This window comes from Megascapheus bottae, chromosome X, assembly GCF_031878675.1.
Source record: "Megascapheus bottae isolate mThoBot1 chromosome X, mThoBot2.hap1, whole genome shotgun sequence".
NCBI lineage: Eukaryota > Metazoa > Chordata > Mammalia > Rodentia > Geomyidae > Megascapheus > Megascapheus bottae.
The window spans coordinates 216857-234018 of record NC_143547.1 but is presented as its reverse complement, the minus strand read 5'-3'; the positions used below and the strand labels follow the sequence as shown (position 1 = coordinate 234018).

Sequence of the window (17162 nt, the reverse complement as noted above, 5' to 3'; positions counted from 1 at the left end):
CTTTAGGAAAAGCTTTCTAAGAATGTCTGGGCGGATTTAAGGCAGTGTTTTAAAACAACAAAAGCTGCCTCCTCTGATTTTAGTAGCGGAAGTGGGAACATGTGCTGGCTCTCAGGGATACTGACCATCAAAACAGCATCCTGTTACAAAGAGCCTTTGCCAGGGCCCCAGGCAAATGAAGGCCGGAGACGTGCTCATTCCAGCTCCGCATGCTGGGCAGACACGCAGGTGTCACTACGCTGTCTGCAACCTCTCAGTTTACATGTGTCTCTCCCAGAGCCATTTGTTCTTGAAGGGCAGCATTCTACGTAGGGCTCTGTGTTCCTTGGACTCTGCATAGTTCCCAGGATACAGCCAATGCTCAAGGATGTTTATTCATCTAAATGGGGCCAATCTTGGATTGGATGCACGCTTCTGTCTCCCACAATCTATAGGTCTGAGCAAGCCACCCAGGGCCTGTGAGCTTTGTTGGTATCCTCCATTGGAACAGGGGATTCAAATCAAATCTCTACTTCCTAAGCTTATTGTTTATTAAGGGAATTGTTCCGTGTTGATGACAAGGTTGAGTTGGGCCCTGTGATCTGAGAATCCCACTCCAAAGTCAGCCCAGGTAGGAAAGACTGCGAGTCTTATCTCCAACTGACCATCAAAAACAGGAAGTGGAACTATGGCTCAAGTGGTAGAGCACTAGCCTTGAATAGAAGAGCTCAGGGACAGCATCTAGGCACCAAGTTCAAGCCCACTACCTACCAAACAGAAGAAGTAGGAGGAGAATGAGGAGGAGGAGGAGGAGGAGGAGGAGGAGGAGGAGGAGGAGGAGGAGGAGGAGGAGGAGAATGAGGAGGAGAGAAAGGAAGGAAGGAAGGAAGGAAGGAAGGAAGGAAGGAAGGAAGGAAGGAAGGAGAAAAGAAGATCAAGTACACGAGGACATTCAAGAACGGTTACTTCCCCTTTGCCCTGAAATCACAATTGTATTCTGAAGCATAGGGTTCTGTTCCCAGAAAGTCACCCCTATCCTGTCATCCCACCCCTTCACTTACCTTCATGCCAAAGGTGAAGATAGTAATGACGATTTTGAAGATCAGGGCCAGGGCCAGCTGCCACATAGCAGTGTAAACCCCGACTCCAGCGGGCCGGTCTGGAATGTCATCCACAGGCCGAGTCATGTTGGGGTCGTTGATGTAGTCGCAGAGCTGGGAGGACTCGAGGGCCCCACAGTCATTAAACAGCTCAGAAATGAGCTCACTGGTGCTCTGGCGAGTGTAGGGGTTGGGGTAGGCAATGATGGCAGTGATGGCTGTCACCACAATCACCTCCAGTACTGGGTACTTTCCCAGCCTGGTAGTTTTGCGTCTCCTGCACCAGGCAATGTTGCAGCGGGTGAAGAGGGTACCCCATAAGCCTCCAAAAACCCCAAGTAGAATAAAAGGAAATAGTTCTGCCATGTACCAGGGTGTGTGGTATTCCACATAAAAGAGAACCAGGCGGCTATTCCCAAAGGGGTTGATGGATCGTAGCGTGAAGGCTGCCACGAGGGCTGCAAAAAATGACCTCCACAAGGTCTTCAAGGGAAAGTAGTAACTGACCTGGGACAAATAAGGGGAGAATCAGGAATGGAATACAAATAGAAATGATCAGAGACTCACCCCTTGGGTTGGCAGCCACTTTCTGGTGCCTGGCAGAAAAGGCACAATCCAAGATCGCTGTCCAATGAGTGATGAGTGCACGGCACTCGCGTCATCAGGCTGGGTTTCATTAGGACCCAAATGCACCAACAAACATGCTTAAAGGAATCTAGGTCTAAATGTGGACTGGATACTAATCAAGGTGGGTTTGAGCTACATTTATTTTGGGGCCAGTCCGGGGTTTGAACTTCAGGCCTACGCACTGTCCCTGATCTTCTTTTGTTCAAGGCCAGCTCTCTACCACTTGAGCCACAGTTCCACTTCTAGCTTTTTTGGTAGTTTAGTGGACATAAGAGCCTCACAGCCTTTCCTGTCCAGGCCGGCTTCAAACCATGATCCTCAGACCTCAGCCTCCTAAGTAGCTAGGATTATAGGTATGAACCACTGGTGCCTGGCTTGAGCTACATTTTTTTAGAGAAGTTAAAGGCTGGGTGAGGCTGGGAGTGTGGTCTAGTGATAGAGTGCTTGCCTAGCATGCACAAAGCTCTGGGTTTAATTCCTCAAGTACCACATATACAGAGAAAGCTGGGAATGGTGCTGTGGCTCAAGTGGTAGACCACTAGCCTTCAGAAAGCCCAACGACAGTGTCCAGTCCCTGAGTTCAAGTCCCAGGACTGGAAAACAAAGGTTGGGGATGTACCTCTATGTAGAGCTTGGGCTTAGTATGTCCAAGGCCCTGAATTCAATCCCTAGAACCAAAAAAGGAAAAAAGAAAACTATTTTTTTTCTTGATATTGCTGATAGCACAGTGGTCCTCGTAAAATGTAGATAAACCTCTGAATTTAATTGTGTAGACAATAAAATAGATGAAAGGTTGGAAAACCATGACTCACAGCCTGCAGCCCAGGAAATACATCTATATACCACATGAATTACTAATGTTTTAACATTTTAAATAGCTCGAAAAGAAAACTACTTGTGCCACGAAATATTTCTTCACAAGAACAATTTTGTGACATTAAATTCCAAGTCCAAAGGCAAACAGCCATGTCCACGTATTCACCACCTGCCTGGCCCTTTCCTTTCACAATGGCAGAGTTCATTGGACAGCAGAACTGCATAGCCTAAGAAGCACACAATAGTTATTATCCAGCCTTTTCCAGAAAATGTTTGCCAACCAATGCTAAGATCTGTTTAGGTTCCAAAACCAATTTGGAAGCTAAGTTGGTTATAAAGAAAATACTGTAGCTGGGAGCAGTGGCTCATACCTGTAATCCTAGCTACTCAGGAGGCTGAGATCTGAGGATCATGGTTCAAAGCCAGCTCAGGCACTAAAGTCCATGGGACCCTTATCTCCAATTAACCACCAGAAAACTGGAAGTGGGACTGTGGCTCAAGGGTAGTGTGGTAGCCTTGAGCTGAAGAGCTCAGAGACAACACCCACGCCCAGGGGTAGGGTGGGAGCCTTGAGCTGAAGAGCTCAGGGATAGTACCCAGGCCCAGAGTTCAAGCTCCACGAATGGAAAAAAAAAGTAAGTAAGAAAGAAAACACTGTTAATCTTTCCAAAAGTTTCTATTGACAATTTTAAAAAATAGTTGAAATCATACTTCACAGAAGAAATCGGGGCTTCTTAATTGCAGGAAACTTATTCAATACTTCTATGAGTCTAAGCCACAAAGGGTAGGAGATAAGAGCTCACTGCTCTGCAAACCACCCACATATTCCATACGTAAAACTACGCATGCCTACACCGCCCTCTCACCTCCTCTAGACTGAACAGCACACCCCCAATGGGAGCACCAAAGGCCACGGAGACTCCAGCAGCAGCTGCGGCCGAAAGCACCTAAAGGAAAGGGGTTGTACGTCAACTCGAGCTCTTCTGCAAAGGTGAGACGACTCGAGCCTCTGAGCAGCCCCCACTGCAGGCAGGAGCTGAACACGCTCACCTCCCGCCTCTTGCCCTCATTCTTGCTGTACTTGGAGAAGAGGCTGCTGAAGAAGTTGCCACAGCAACAAGCCACATGCACCAGTGGTCCTTCCTTCCCAAGGCTCAGGCCAGAGGATACAACCAGCACCAAGGTGACTGTCTTGATTAGCAAGGTCCACTTCCCCAGGTAGCCTCTGATGATGAAGCCACTCAGAATGGTTTTTATCTGAAACAGAAGATAGAGAGCAAGGGGGATGAACTACTTCAGCCCAAGACTAGGAGAAGAGCTGGCCTCTGAGCTGGAATCACTAAACCACATCTATGATTTGTCTATGATCATATGCCAAGAAAAAGGCATATTAATGGACCCCCTGACCCATTGGAATATGTTCTAAGACCCCCAACTTATCATCCCCAATTTTATTTATCTAAAATCACCATCATTATTTCCTACGCATGCATGCCTATGCTAAACTTTAACTCAAAAATTACATCAGAGCTGGGCACTGGTGGATCATGTCTGTAATCCTAGCTAGTCAGGAGGCTGAGATCTGAGGATCATGGTTCGAAGCCAGCCAGGGTAAGCATGTCTGTGAGACTCTTATCTACAATTAGCCACCAGAAAATCAGATGTCAGGCTGAGGCTCAAAGTAAAAGAGCACTAGCCTTGAGCAATAACATCTGGGCCCTGAGTTCAAGCTCTACAACCGACAAAAATAAAAAAAGTTCTTAAATAGCTAGTTCAATCAATCCTTCTCAACTGTGGTACTCATCACAATCGTGTGGCAAGTTAGAACATATTGAGGACTGATCTCGTCGACAGAAGTGATACATATGAGGTAGAAGAAGTTTTAAAGCTTCCCAGGTGATTCTAAAATGCATTCACATATTCCTAACTTCTCAAAATTTAAGGGACAGCCATGAAATGCTCTGTTCTTTGTCTAACTCCTTCTATTGTCCATCATGCCAACTTCAGTGGTTTGGGAAGGGCAGTGAGGTGAACTAACCTTTAAATTTTAAAGCACTATAAACCAGGAAATACTGAAAAGAGATCCCCTCAACTAAAGGAGAAAAAGATGGTGAAGAAAGGGAGAGAAAGAGAGGGTACCTGAGCAAGTGGGGGGTGTGTGTGTGTGTGTGTGTGTGTGTGTCCCTTAAAAGACTCCAGGAGCTCCTTCATTCTTATTTTAGTACTTTTACAATTTTTATTACCATCAATTCATTGTACAAAGGAACCTCAGTTTAATATTTATAACATGTATATAATATACTTAAATCAAATTCACATCATGTATATTACTCTTTCTTAAGGAGCCCCTCTCATATAATAACCAAAGGTCTCCTAGCAGTAATCAATATTTCTTGAACTACTCTTTAACTAATGGCAGGAGAACTCGCTGTGGTTAAACTAGTCTATAACTAGTGGTACTTGGCCTAATTGAGCTTGTGCTCTGGGGACCTCCGATCCCTTTATTTAAGGGATGTTTTATTATGTCTGCCACAATGCCGCCCTTTTGTGTTGCTTTGAATAAAATTATCTATAATTTTTTGTCAGTTAGTTAATGTGGATTTAGACCTCAGGGTATAGTTTAAAAGCATAATACATACCATTTAGAAAATTACAAGAATCTAAATTACCTGAGCCTTTGCCAGCCATGACATGTAGTGAAATGAACAATATAACAGGTATTTTGCAATTCTCTAAAATGATTTTATGAAATTGTCATGATCAAATTAGGAAGTAAGGAAGGCAAATTCATTCCCAGTAGATGCCAAAATTCAATTGCTTGTTTTAATTTGAATTCATAGAGACTAAAGCAAGCAGAGCTTTAGTAAAATGTATGGCAGTGGATTTGGATGGTATTATCCTTAAAACCAGAACTATGTGGTTGATAAATATTTGTATGCGTGCTGGTGCTTTGTAAGAAACAGAAAATCAATGCAGAATAAGTCCCTAGAGGACATGAGTTCTTACGTAGCCAATCACGGATCTACTGATGAGGCAAACAGGAGTAGAAAGAGGAACCCCCACGTCGAAGAAACCCTGAGTGTCACGTTTAAAATATGATTACTAGAACTTAGGCAGTGCATTTATTACACAATGTTTTCCTCTCATTTTGCATTTTAAAATGTTTCCAAGGGAATTTTCATTCTAAATATTACACATTTTTAGATGGAAATGCTCGGGAGAATGAACGATTCTGAAGATGTAGTTTGGGTTGGGGATTAGATAGCTCAATGGTAGAGTGCTTGCCTAGCATGTATGAGGCCCTGAGTTCCATCCCCAGTTCAGTTTTCAAAAGCAACTGTACCTAAATATATTGCATTCAAAGGCCCTTTCTTTTGGTCCTGGGGCTTGATTAATTCAGGGCCTGGGCGCTATCCTTGAGCACTTTTGCTCAAGCTAATGCTCCATTTTGAGTTATAATCCTACTTGCTTTTTTTTGGAGTGGTCAATTGGAGGTAAAGAGCCCCAGGGGGACTTTTCTTCCTGTGCTGACTTTGAACCATGATCCTCAGCTCTTAGCCTCCTGAGTAGCTAGGATTACAGGTGTGAGCCACTGGTGCCTTAGCCATAAAACAGATTAACTCATTTATCCCTGGCTGGCAAGAAGAAAGCAATTTTCTAAATAGCTTAGCTGGCATATATGCCAACATGAAGGAACATGGCTCCAGCATCTCAGTTAAAGTCCGTTTTACATAGTGAGCTGGGTTTTGACTAGAAGGACTCTCTTTTTCTTGCAAACTACTGATTCACACTAACATCCACTCAGCCCTTTCCTCCAAGTATGTAGTTAAGTACTCTAGCCCTAGTATACCAACAGTGGAAATGGTACTGTTGTAGTCATAAGAGCCACCCAAAATCATATGACCTTCTTGGTCCCTAATACTTTCAAAGATTGTTGGGAAATATTTTGATGAGTCATGGGGCTTAAACTCAGGGCCTGGGCTCTGTTCCTGAACTTTAGCTTTTGCGTTCAAAGCTAGTACTCGAGCACTGTGCACCCCAGTTCCACTTATGGCTTCATGGTGGTTAACTGGGATGAAAGTCTTATAGACTTTCCCGCCTGGGCTGGCTTTGAACTTTAATCAATAGATCTCAGCCTCCTGAGTAGTTTGGATGACAGGTATGAGACACTGGTGTCCGTCTTGAATGTTTTATAAATAGAGAAATAATTCAATTGCCTACCTACTTCTGTCTGATTAAAAGAATGTCAGTAAAAAGAATGTCTGTATGATTAAAAGAATATCAGTAGACCTGCTACCAAGCTTAAGAAATAGAGGAGCAATTACCTCTAAAAGCCTGGTACTCATTTCCTCAGCCCCGCCTCCCATCCTACCCCTTTTCCAATCATTTCTTTGCCTTATTGATCATAGGATGTGTTGTTTTGTTTGGGCTCTTTGTAGATTTTATACAAATGAAATAATATTTAACATATTCATGATTTCCTTCACTCTACATCACGTTTGAGTTCTGTCCATGGGCTTCTTCTCCTTTTGTCACATAAAGAACTTAAGTGATCTGTATTTGACTCCCTTTGCGTTCAGCTTTCAGTAATACATATATGTCTAGTTTGGACACGAAGTCCAAGCAGCTCCTCGAAAACATCCGTGAGCTCCTGGTCTCCCTGCATCCTCCCCAGCTGAGCCATGCATCTCTGCTTCCTGAGGTGGAAGACGGGCTTACCAGCATGCCTTCTATTGCTGCTTCAGTTTTCTTTTGTTTTTACCAGTTGCTCACTGAGCATCTCCCTATTTTGGAGAAGACTTAAAGTCAAAACCGTCTGCTAATGCTCGGCACCAGTGGCTTATGCCCGTAATCCTGGTTACTTAGGAGGCTGAGCTGTGAAGATCACAGGTTAAAGACAGCTTAAGGGGGCCACGAGTTTAGCCTAGAGGTAGAGTGCTTACCTAACATGCACCAGGACCTGAGTTCAATTCCTCAGCATCACATATGTAGAAAAAGCCAGAAATAGTACTGTGGCTCAAGTGGTAGAGCTTTAGCCTTGAGAAAGCCCAAAGACAGTGCCCAGGCTCTGAGGTCAAGGCCCAGGACTAGCAAAAAAAGATGGCTCTCTGCTCAAGCAAAAAAGTCTATGAGTTCTTATCTCCAACTAACCAACAAAAGCCAGAAGTGAAGGTGTGGCTCAAGTGGTATAGTGCCAGCACTGAGCAGAATAAGCTAAGGAAGAACATCCACACTGTGAGTTTAAGATGGAGTATTGACACACCAAGAAAAAAAAGCCAGCCAGGAGCATAGCCTAGTGGTAGAGTGCTCACTTAGCATAAATCAAGCCCTGGATTCGATTCCTTAGTGCCACATACACAGGAAAAGCCGGAAGTGGCACTGTGGCTCAAGTGGCAGGGCCCTAGCCCTGTGCAAAACACATCCAATGACAGTGCCTAGGCCCCGAGTTCAAGCCCCAGGACTGGGGAAAAAAGTCTCCTAGTAGACAGTGAAATTATAAATTGGGGCTTGAGGAATGAGCAGTCTGTTTCCTGCCTAAAGGACCTTATTTCTGATACCAGATAAAATATAGTCAGTTCTCTTAAAATATTGGTTTCAAAACTGTCCATTGAGCCTAATTCTGTTCATGTATTAGGGAAGAATTTAAACATGATGTCAGTTTTGTGTCTACGTATGCACAATTTCCTCTGGGACAAATACAAGGTGAATGCAGAAAACTGCATTCCAGTTGAACTGACCCATGTAGGAAGACATACAACACACATGGAGCAGCTCACGTGTGTGCTGGGAGGCCATGGCCTTCCATGCCTGCTATCACGGCTTCTGCCCATTTCAGATCAGCTTCCTTCCTACCTCCACAGTAACTCAGACTACAGCTGACCTTCTACCCACTACTAAAGCCAATGTCAAGTGACGTGCTGATGACGGTATTCACATATATGTTAGCCATGAAGCTGTGCTGAGGTTTTTATTCGACTCCTCTCTTATTTCCATGTATCACTGAGGAAGTTATTGAGCATTATGGCTGGCTGATTCATCTTCCCCACAAGCCCTGTGATTTTTAGTGTGCCATTTTTCATAGTGCTTTTTGGAGTGTATGTGTCCCCCTTCACAAGGATCAGCTTGCCAGGGGAATAGGATGGCAACGTAGCTTGTTTTGTGGCTCATGTGGTGGAACACCAGACATGAGTGAAAAACAGCAAGCAAGACTGCAAGGCCTTGAGTCCTAACCATAGCACTGCTGCAAAAAGAAAATTCCATTTGACATATTAATACTTTTTTGTCTTTCCTGAAACAAGATCCCCTGGGTTCCAGTTTTAGACTTGGGCCTGCCCCTCGATTCCCCCATACACCAGTGACATGAAAATGTTGAAAAACGGAAAGAAGTCTAAATTCATAAGGGTAAATATACCCTGTGCATTTTTGTGCTGGTCTTGGGGCTTGAACTCAAGGCCTGGGCTTCTCCCTGAGCTGTTTTACTCAAGACTAGCTACCTACTACTTGAGCTATAGCTCCACCTCTGGCATTTAGAGGTTAATTGGTAATAAGAGTCTCATGGACTTTCTTGCCCAGGGTGGCTTCAAACCTTAATTCTCAGCCTCCTGAATAGCTAGGATTACAGGATGAAGCCATTGGCTCCTGGCTACCGATGTATCTTTAAGAGATTGCTACTACTTTGTTACCAGAAAAAACAAGATGTGGCAAAGGGGGATGATCATTAGTGAAGTGCCTCAACAATCCTCATTAATATCTTTTCCCCTGGATAGCGGAGAGGCAGCCATGAGAGATTCTAGTATCTCATTTATGGGGTAGGGGGAGCACATAACTTCTGTTTCCATTGGCTTTGAAAGTTAAGCCTGGTTTACAAAGAGTGGGTTTACATCTGCTGAGCAGCAGAGCAAAATCCTAAATATAGAATAGTAATCAATCCTATAGTCAGAGCTCAAGGTTCGACTCACTTACCAGCCTGACCATGGAAACGTTCCCAAACGTGTCTGTGCTTGCTTCCTCAACCATTAAGTGAAGACAAATAGTGTCTACTTCCTGGGCTAATTATGAGAATTAAATGAGTCAATTTATTCCAAATTCTTGTGACTATGCCTAGCATACCACCACCGTGGAAGGAGTTACTATTCCCAGTATTGGTACAGAAGAAATTCAGCCATGACTCACCTCAGGTATACCAGAGCCACAGGCGTATGGGGCAAATACTCGCACCAAAGAGACAGCCAGAAACGCGAAGAGTAGTGCCCACAGGATGTACATCAAATAATTCAGAATATAGGCACTAGCACCCTAAACAACACACACACACAAAACAAAAGAAAACATGAGGTATAGCAGACCTAAACAACACCCACCCTACACTCTCCATTGAGAGGGCAAAGTTTCGATCACATCGGGCAGGTTTATCCCTGTCCTATGCCAACAAAAGGACATTGTGGGTTTTATCAGCTGTTGCTATTGCTACAGTTATGAGATACAAACAGTAGCAGGTGTTCCTCCAGGAGTTGTTTGCAGACCTTCCATGGGGTGAAATCTCAGCAGGAATGGAAGGAAGGGATGGTGCTGCCCTGTAATTATCACTTGCCCCGGAGTTAATCAAAAGGTGTGAGGATGAATTTCTGCCTCTGGGACTCTTGAAGATACATTTTGTCTTGTCTGCAGCAGATGGGTGTCTTGAAGCTTTCATTATGGCCACACCCAGACCACAGCAAGCAACTCACTACCGGTGAGTGCCAGAACTGAGGTTTTGAAAGACTGCTCCTCAAAGTGGGGTCCTCGGAGCAGCAGAAGCAGCATTGAAAGTGGAGTCTATCAGTCCCTCCCTTACCAGAAGTGCAGACGTAGACACTTGGGGACAAGGATGTCACACTAATATTGAACAGGCATTATTAGAGGAGAGCTGCCTAATCATCTCCTTGCAGAGGAATTCATTGGACCATTGAATCCCAAACATATGATATGTGGGGAAGTTTTCTGAAACACACAGTCTGGAATCTTCCAGGTAGAGGATCTGATCCACGAGGTAGAAACCTTGTTTCTCTAGGCCACACCTCCTTCCTACCATCTGGATTAGTCAACATGAAGAGGAAAGAAAAGAGAAATCACTCACAAGTCAGGCCACAGCCACAGCCACATGTGGGCCTATTAAATGCAAAAACATGTTCCCGAGACTGCACCACAAGTACAAATATTCACACACTGTGTGGTGAGAAAATGGACCAAAAAATACCTAACACCCAACTAAACAGGTATTTTTTTCAAGCCATAAAAACAGCTTCTCAGTCCTTCACACAGTAATTTCTTAAATCAAAATATAAATCATAAAATTGGTTGAAAAGATAGATGGCCACATTCTTGCCTCCACCCCAAAATACAGATTGCAAGTAGGAGAGAAAAACTAAAAGAGGGCACCCAGCCAATCCCACCTATCGACTCTCATCAGCCCATGGAGAGAATTTCTTTTAGGAAATACTGGAGAGCACTGAGAATGTGAGGTTTCAACATCCCTGTCTACTTCAGAAATGTCAAGGAATAAATATTCAATTCTACTGAGAGAGAGGTTTAGAAAAATGGCAAATGCATTCCAAATGTCTCCGGTTGGCATACACCAGTCCCATAGACATTAGCCACCCAGCTCCTCTCGTCTAAGGTCCAACAGTGACCTCTCATACTCACTGCAGTACCTACAGAAAGCCATTCAAATTTCTACCCAGGCCTGCAGCTCTCATCACAGTGAGAGCAAGCACTCAATCTGTAGGTCACCACTGTACCCACCATGACTGGACATTCTTTTCTTTACAGAGGCCCAGAAAGTGCCATGGAAGACAACAGAAACCACAATGAGCTACCGTGAGATTCACTAGAAAAGCAGTTGGACAAATCAGAACTTTCTTATTCTACATGTAGAAACATAAAATGGGTCAGCGACATTTGAAGACAAGCTTTTGTTTTGTTTTTTTTAATAGCGTCTTTTCTCCTCAATCAAATGACCATCACTAGTTTAACAAAAAGCCAAACTTTGAGGCTTCAAACAAACATACAATGTGTCCATGCAACAGTGGAAGAGTGGGGCTAGGAAGGGTTTGCATGCGGACAGACACTGCGTGCAGCGGCTATGGCAGGGCTAAGGTGGCAGCTGTACTACACTGGAGAAAACTACGACATTCAGGAACCTCAAGATGACCAAGGTTCCCAGCAGGACCTGCAGAGCAGCCACTCACCTCTGACTGATTCACCAACAGCTCTGACCATTTCTGCCACAAGGGACACTTATCTCTGTCTTCAAAAGTAGTCTCGTTGGACGTCCAGCAACACTGCTCATGGCTGTACCAGAAGGCAGACAGACAGACGCCCTCCTTCAGATCTGTCATCCAATCAACAGCGAGATCGATGACCCCAGCCAAGGTGCCTAGAAGAAGCAGCAAAAGCCTCTGAGAGGAGTCAGTGCCCAGTACATAGCTCCATGGGAGACACTGGGGAATCTGAGGCTTCAATCAAGTAGAGAAAGCATATGTCCACATTCTCGTCCCAAGCCACAGGGACCAAGGGAGTCTGGGGATTCATCCAGGTCCAAGAATTTTTTAAATGTCATTTTTATTTTCTTTACTTGTACAAAGGAGGTGCCATTCAAGAGAGCAGTTTATAAATACAGTGCATCTTCACCCATGTCGCCCATCACTCCCAGCCCACCCCTTCCCTTCCTTTCTTAATTTTAATTTTTGACATTTTGCTCCTTAACCAAGTAATTTGTGTGTACAGTGTATCTTGATCTGTTCATCCCTTCAACATCTTCACTCCGTTATCTTTCTCAATTCTGTGGTATACACAAGCATTTCCCCAGGTCATTCTTCTTTCCTTCTCCCTAAATGCTCTTCACTAAACGCCGTGAAAAAAAAATTGTCATGCAGCAGTGCTGGGGCAGGCTTCTAGGACATCCCTAGGGATCCATACGCATGCGATGCGCGTGCTCGCGCACGTGCGCACGCGCACACACACACACACACACACACACACACACACACACACACGCGCGCGCGCGCAAGGATAAAGCACCGTCCCGTCCTAAACGAGGAGACCTTTCCTACCAAGCAGATACAGCCTTAGGAAAACCTCACATATTAGTAGTTTCTAGTTGTTGTTTTTTTTTAAAAAAAAATGACTAAGGGTCTGTGAGTATAAGTAAAAGATCATTTTAAATGCTAATAGATAGATGTAGGATAAAAATAGGAGTTTAGTGGGCCACAAAAGGCTGGCTTGAGTTGCCTTTCTGGAATCACCCATTTTAGTCTGTTACACATATTTTCAGACCTAGCTATGTCTTTTATTACGGTCTCAGTGTGCCGTTACCACTCAAAGCACTCACATCAATGCCCTTCCTCCCTTGAGGAAGAAGAACAATGGTTCTTCTCATTAATCTTGCTTCCCTGGTCCTATTTTTCCATGCAACTCTGCCCTTTCTCCTCTCCTCATCTCCCTCCCACCCAGTTCATCCCCTTGGTCCACCAAGAGAATCCCAGGCCACTACGAATAATAGCCTATGTTCTCCCCTCATCTTGTAAAATAGACTCTACAAACTACAGCCCACCAGCCACGTCTAATCCACTGCCTGCTTTTGTGAATTTTTATTGGAGCATAGCCATACCGTTTGATTCCATACTGCCTACAGCTGCTTTCAGGCTACAATGGCAGAACTGCATTGCTGAAGTAGGAACAAATAAATACCTCCACAACGTTGCAAGTATTTACTCACTAGTCTTTTACACAAAAAGTTAGCCAACCCGGTTTTAGAGCTCTACATCATTTGACACTGCTGACCATTCCATCCTTCTAGAAACACATTTTCCCATGGCTTCCACATCATTTAACTCTCCAACAATTTCTATTCCTCTATTTAGATTCCAAAAGATGTCATTTCCTCAGTGTCACCCTAAGCCTATTGTTCCCCTTCATACCAAGCTCTCACCATAGCAATCTTATTCATATTCTTCTACTTGCTACTGGGCTACAAATATACATCTAGCTTGGCCAGCCACCTCCAATGTCCATGGCAGACATCACCAATCAATCGTGATAAACTATTGGATTCACCTTCATAAGCCTTTTGACATATCCATGGCAGACCTAACTAATTAATAATGACCCACTCCAGTGGACTCATAATTAGCAACCTTTTCAAATAAAGCTCCAAGGGGCTGTGAGTTTGGCCTAGTGGTAGAGTGCTTGCCTAGTGTACACAAAAACCCAGGTTCGATTCCTCGGTACCACGTACATAGAAAAAAAGCTGGAAATGGTGCTGTGGCTGAAGTGGTAGAGATCTAGGCTTGAGAAAAGCCCAAGGACAGTGCTCAGGCTCTGAGTTCAAGCCCCAGGACTGGCACAAAAATTAATAAAATAAAATAAAGCTCCAAGTTTGGGCACTGGTGGCCCATGCCTGTAATTCTAACTACTCAAAGAGGCTGAGATCTGAAGATCACAATTCAAAGCCAGCCAGTCTCACAAAAGTCCCTGAGACTCATAAAACTGGAAGTGGCGCTATGGTTCAAGTGGTAGAGCACTAGCCTTGAGCTGACAGCTCCCAGGCTCAGAGCTCTCAGAGACCCCATGACTAATAATAAAAAACAGAAAAACAGCAACAACAAAAAACAAATAAGAAAATAAAATAAAATAAAGGTCCAAGCAGTCAAACCCAATGAACAGTACTCATCAAAGGGCACATGTCTAACTGCCTCTGTGTCTCTACAAAAACTCACATTGGCCCGTGCTGAAGTATAGTATCTTGCTTCAGCCTCAGCTCTGTTCCCAGCTGGGAGAAAGGCCCTCCATCCAAGGAGCTGTGTCAGCTCGAAACCAGAGTAAGCAGCCTGTTCCAGGCAATCACCACACCCTTGTCACTCTACCTCTCCAGTTCACTGAGTCACTCTGTGGGCTTCAGTTCCCATTTGGACCACCTTTTAGGGTGGTTTCTGGCTGGCAGCTACCAAGAGACTCTTCTCTGACTTCTCTTCCCCAGTGCTGTCCATTTAATGAGTTCTCTACAAAGTGGTTAGACAGGTGTTCAAAGATGCAATGAGCCAGGCACTGGGGACTCATACTTATAATCCTAGCTACTTGGGACGTTGAGATCTGAGGATTGTAGTTTTAAGCTAGCCCAAGAAGGAAAGTCTGGAGACTCTCACTTCCAATTAACCACCAAAACACTAGAAATGGAGCTGTGGCTCAAGTGGCAGAGCATTAGCCCAGAGCACAAAAGCTTAGGAAGAGCACCCAGGCCCTGAGGTTAAGCCCTAGGACCTGAACGCCCCCACACAAAAAGCAATGATCCAGCTTGGCACTGGTGGATCACAGCTATCCCAGTTGCTCAAGAGACTCAAAGCTGAGGATCCCAGTTTGAAATCAGCTCAAGAAGACAAAAAATATATGAGACTAATTTCCAATGAACTATCCAAAAGCTGGAAGTAGAGCTGTGGCTGGAATGGAAAGAGCACAGCCTTGAGCACAAAAGCTCAAGAATAGCATCGAAGCCCTAGGTTCAAACCACAGAACCAGCATACACAAAACAATGTCTAAATCTTCAACAGGTCCTTGATGATAACCCTACATCCTGTACCTCTCCTGTCCTATTTTTTTTTCTATCACTAACTCCTCATCCTGCTCACTCCATGTTTGGAGAGTGAGACAGTCTTTCCTGTCTATACCAGATGCATGGCTCAAGTGACAGAACACTAGCTAAGGAAATAAGCCAAACAAGCAGGAGACACTGAGTTTAAATCCCAGTACTGACAAAAAAAAAAAGAGGGAAAAAAGTGAGGATGTAATTTGAAAAAAAAATCATGCTAGGTGAAAGAAGTCAGTGAGAAAAAGACCATATAGTGTATAACTCTATTTCTAGGAAATATCCAAAACAGGCATATGTACAAAGACAGAAAGCAGAATAGGGGTGGCTCAAGGCCCTGAGGGGGTGAGGCTGGAGGAGGAAGAGGTATTTAATGCCAAGACTGATTATGGTAATAGCAGCACAACTCTGTGAAAACACTAAAATCCAATAAACTGAACATTTTGAATTGATTAGTTGTATGTCATGTGAATTATATGTCAATAAATCCATTACATACGGTTATAACACACAGCAAGGGAGGGAGGGAGGTTCAGAGAGGGAAGGATGTGATTTTAGAAAAGTGGTCAGAAAAAGCTTTAAGTGGGAAATGATATTTGAACAAAGATCTAAAAGTGATGGAGGAGTCCTGAAGATATTCAAGAATAAGACTCAACGATCACCTCAAGTCCATAATTTTTCATTCATTCATAATCACATTATTCTACACTCCAAATTCCTTGTGGAGTTGAGGCCGTGGCTTTGTTTTATGGTACAACAGCGCCGCCTGGTGGTCATTCTGCTAAACACTCTGCAGAGGAGTTGTAAGGTTACTCGGGAGAATCCAGCCAAAACCTAACCGGAAGTGGAACCCTAAACCTAGCCCGAACCCTAACCCTAACCCAAAACCAAACCCTAACCCTACACGAAACCTTACCCCTAAGCCTAACACTTACCTTAACCTTAAACCGAAGCCAAACCCGAACCCTAACCCTAACCCTAAACAGAACCCTACCGTACCCCGAATCCTAACCCGAACCTGAGCCCTAACCCTAATCGTAAACCTATCCTGAATCCTAACCTGAACCCTAACCCAAAACCTAACACGAACCTTAACAGGAACACTAAGGCAAACCCTATCCTGAAGCCTAACCCCAACTGTAAGGCTAACCCTAAAGCAAACCCTAACTCGAATACTCACTCTAACACGAACCAGAACCCAAACCAGAACCCGAAATGGAAGAGGAACCTTAACACTAAGCCAAACGCTATCCCAACCCTAAACCTAACCCTAACCCAAACTCGAAACCCAACCCTAAACCTAACCCCAACCATAACCCTAACCTGAACCCTAAACCAAACCCTAACCACTGAGCAGGCAGCAGGTAGAACACCTGAATCCCCTCTACCAGGTAAGCAGTGAGATAAGGGCACAGCTCACTAGATTCCCTCCAAGACGTACCCAGATTCAAAAAGCACTTAGGCCACCTGTCTCTGCTGTTCTCTATTTGTCTGCTGGAAAGTTGGGGGACAGAGGTGCAGAGGCTGCTTTCTCAGTATTTCTCACCCCTGGCTGTACCTGAGGGTCATGGAGGGAAAGGGGGGCAATTACTCAATGCCAGTGTCCTCTCTAGAGAGACTTTCACTGTAGGCTGGGCGGCAGCAGGGAATTTTTGCTGTCTCGATGAGCGCTCCTGAATGAACTGATAGATACTGCACTTCCAGTGAAGCAGCTGGTCAAAATCAGTTGTGCTCAAACCAGTCAAATGGGCCCCTTGATTAGTCAATAAATATATGCTGTACTATTTACATAACAGGATGCCAGAATATCTATTCCAAGTTTCTTCATGTCCCCTATTTATGTCTCCTTCCTGAGAGCCAAGAGTAATAATAAATTGGAAGGTTTAAAAATTCCTCCTCCACAAATGCAGCAAAATCCACAGCAAACTCCCACCATGTGCACTGTTGAAGTTCTTCCAACAAGCATCCAGGCAAAAATTTGTGGCAAAGCACCTGCATCCACCAAGCCCAGTTCCCTTCTC

The 17162-nt window shown here is 44.3% G+C and overlaps 1 protein-coding gene across 2 annotated transcripts in view; it reads right to left on the bottom strand.

The window, feature by feature from the left end:
• Positions 1-17162, bottom strand: part of Clcn4 (Cl-/H+ antiporter 4) — a 67974-nt gene that overhangs the window by 20439 nt on the left and 30373 nt on the right. For both annotated transcript variants that reach the window (XM_090326617.1, XM_090326618.1), the window contains exons 4-8: positions 11750-11937; positions 9696-9818; positions 3573-3779; positions 3389-3469; positions 1041-1586 (exon numbers count right to left, since the gene is read on the bottom strand). In XM_090326617.1, the coding sequence (XP_090182743.1) occupies positions 1041-1586; positions 3389-3469; positions 3573-3779; positions 9696-9818; positions 11750-11937 (1145 nt within the window). The remainder of the gene's footprint in view (positions 1-1040; positions 1587-3388; positions 3470-3572; positions 3780-9695; positions 9819-11749; positions 11938-17162) is intronic.